The following is a 2,553-nucleotide window of genomic DNA, read 5'->3' as shown; positions in this document are numbered from 1 at the left end:
GCTGCCTCTTTCTCCAGAAGAGTGGTCAGGAATTTCAAACTGCCAGCACATAACTCACTACCGCACTAAAGGACGGCTGAGCCTTCAGGGGGCTTTGAGAGGCAGTAAGTCCCACAGGAGGAGGCTGCTGCCCGTCCATAGGGTTTTCAGAGGCAGTAAGTCACACAGGAGGAGATTGCCTGTCTTCCCACACAGAGCAACTGGTGGATTTGAACTGTGTGTCTTTGGAATTGCAGCCCACTTTTTACCACTAGGTTCCCTAGCTGACTCTGTCGTTGTTATTGTTGTTAGATGCCATCGAGTCAAGTACAGCTCACAATGACCCTATGAACAATGGATCTGAGCTCTGCCCTATCCCGTGCCACTCTCATAATCTCTGACACTAGGGCATTCTAATTTGCAGTCATCCCTGGATGACACAAATGGGGTTGCTTTCAGCTACAAATCTAAAGGTTGGCAGTTTAAACCCATCCTTTGGGTGGTGTTGTGGAACAAAGGCCTTGAGGTTGTCTCCCATAAAGATTCCAAAAAAATAAAAAAATGCTAAGAGCACAGCCCCTGCTTTGCACCACTTAGGCTCCAGGTCAGCAGGAACTCACAGGGTTAATGCATTAGTCACCCCAGCACCCTCTGGAAAAGACTGATATTTTGCAAACTTCACAGATGAGGAAAGTGAGGCTGAAGGGGAGAGGGTGAACCAGAGCTTCCAGGAGAGGTGCAGGCAGAGCAGAATCCCCGCAGGTTTCTCCTGTTGGGGTCCATGTCTTCTCAGCCTGCTGACTCTCACTGTCCAGCCTCCATCCTCACTGGCTGGATCTTGCCTCCTTGCATAGGAAGGAGGCACAAGGACCCGAGGTGCCTGCCAGAGAGGAGGACGAAAGGAGCTGAAAGCCATAGCCCTCCTGGCTTGTGGGCAGCCCAGCCCCAGGATGTCCCTGCCAGAGTCCAGCGAGCAGGAGAGCCAAAGCCAGGAACCCACCCGCGAGCCCAGGATGGATGTTGTCCCCGCAGTCCCTCCAATACCCAAGAAATTCTCCAAGCTCGTCCTGCTCACGGCCTCCAAAGATAGTGCCAAAGTGACCGGGGCCAAGCGCAAAGGGGTGCACTGTATCATGTCCCTGGGAATTCCAGGTCCAGCCACCCTTGCCAAGGCCCTCCTCAAGATCCACCCAGAGGCCCAGCGGGCCATCGAAGCTGCGCCCCAGGAGCCTGAACCCCAGGAACCCGAGATGAAACGCAGCCGGCCAGACACAGGTGAGAATGGGCATGGACAACAGCAGGACGTATTATAAAGCCTTCTCCTCTACAGAACCCTGCGGACAGTTCTGAGCACCCTAGAACTGAGATAGGGAGCACTAGGTAGCAACAAGGGCTGTGGCTCTCTTGGGAGGAAGGCTAGGGAGGCTCTGACTACTGCAGGTCGGATTTATGGACTTAACGGACTCAAACAGGGAGCCCTGGTGGTGTAGTGGATTAAATATGGGTCTGCTAGCAAAAAAGATCAGAGGTTTGAATTCTCCACTTGCTTTGTGGGAGAAAGGTGGGACAGTTGGCTTCCACAAAGATGTAATATAGCCTTGGAAACTAGGAGACAGCTCTCTGCCCTCCAGGGTCACTGAGTCTACTTGACAAATGGCAGTGGAAATGACAAGGCAAACGCGCTGAGGTCTCTCATTTTGGAATGATTGTGCAGGAACACATGGGGCGAGCTGGGGCACTGCAGCTCTGCTCCCCAGTTCCTTGGCTCTACCCTTGCCCTGTGGTGCTTAGCCTTGACCTAGCTCTGGGCCAGGGTCGGGTGGATGGGGACAGGGAACAGTGCTCAGGTACTGACAGTACTGACAGGCCACTCCTGCTCTAGCGCCTCTGGGGTCCATCAGATTCTTCTCGCCTGAAGTTTGGTGGTTTGAACCCACCAGCCACTGGGAAGATGAGGCGGTCCTCTCCTGTAAAGATGACAGCGTGGAAAGGCGTGGGGCACGGGCTCCAGGGAGCCAGAATCTATTGGCTGCCTCTAGATTGGTGGGTGTTCCCTGGAGTCAACATTGACCCCATATCAAGCGGAGGTTCTTTCGCAGAGCTTCCTGGCACTGGGTGGACTCCAGGACCCTGTTTTGATGGTTTCCTTGATGGCAGGCTGACTCAACTTCTCTTGCAGATGCAGAAGAGCGAGGTGATGGAAGATTAACAGAGTCTGCGCCTCCACATCCCGGGGTGGAAGGGGAGGAGCCTGCGCCCTTCGCTGGCGAAGCTTACAACGACACAGCTGCCCCGGGTTCAGCACGTCCCTGCGACCTAGACAATTGCGCCAGGACTGCGTCAGCGTGGGCAGGGCCCGAGTGAGACCTTCCGGGAGGGTCTAGAGCCCGGCACCGGCAGAGTCTCACTTTCAGCATTGTGTAATTGATATCTTGTTTTGTTTTGATTTTGAGTTTTGAATCAAGCAGCAACACTAACGTTTTTATAAACACTTCCCACACACACACCCCGAAAAGAGATTAAAATGATGTACACTAGCCAGAGCTCATCATGGATAGGTTTAAATTCGGGGTC

At 53.6% G+C, this 2,553-nt stretch overlaps 1 protein-coding gene across 1 annotated transcript; it reads left to right on the top strand.

Annotated features, from left to right (window-relative positions):
• The first annotated feature begins 929 nt into the window (after nucleotides 1-929).
• Nucleotides 930-2,343, top strand: FLYWCH2 (FLYWCH family member 2). Its single transcript, XM_006897497.1, has 2 exons — nucleotides 930-1,254; nucleotides 2,159-2,343. Exons 1-2 carry the CDS (start codon nucleotides 930-932, stop codon nucleotides 2,341-2,343), a joined length of 510 nt encoding a protein of 169 aa, XP_006897559.1.
• The last annotated feature ends 210 nt before the right edge of the window (nucleotides 2,344-2,553 follow it).

This window comes from Elephantulus edwardii, unplaced genomic scaffold (assembly GCF_000299155.1).
Source record: "Elephantulus edwardii isolate Elephantulus edwardi_28Jun2011 unplaced genomic scaffold, EleEdw1.0 scaffold00209, whole genome shotgun sequence".
In the NCBI taxonomy this organism is placed as follows: domain Eukaryota; kingdom Metazoa; phylum Chordata; class Mammalia; order Macroscelidea; family Macroscelididae; genus Elephantulus; species Elephantulus edwardii.
The sequence above is the reverse complement of the archived record's forward strand: the minus strand, read 5'-3'. Positions and strand labels throughout refer to the sequence as shown.

What these genes read in the sequence shown, in the direction of transcription:
- FLYWCH2 (XM_006897497.1), top strand. Translation starts at nt 930, where the DNA reads ATGTCCCTGCCAGAGTCCAGCGAGCAGGAGAGCCAAAGCCAGGAACCC. An exon ending in ACGCAGCCGGCCAGACACAG is followed by an intron (nt 1,255 to 2,158) that starts GTGAGAATGGGC and finishes CTTCTCTTGCAG; the next exon opens with ATGCAGAAGAGCGAGGTGAT.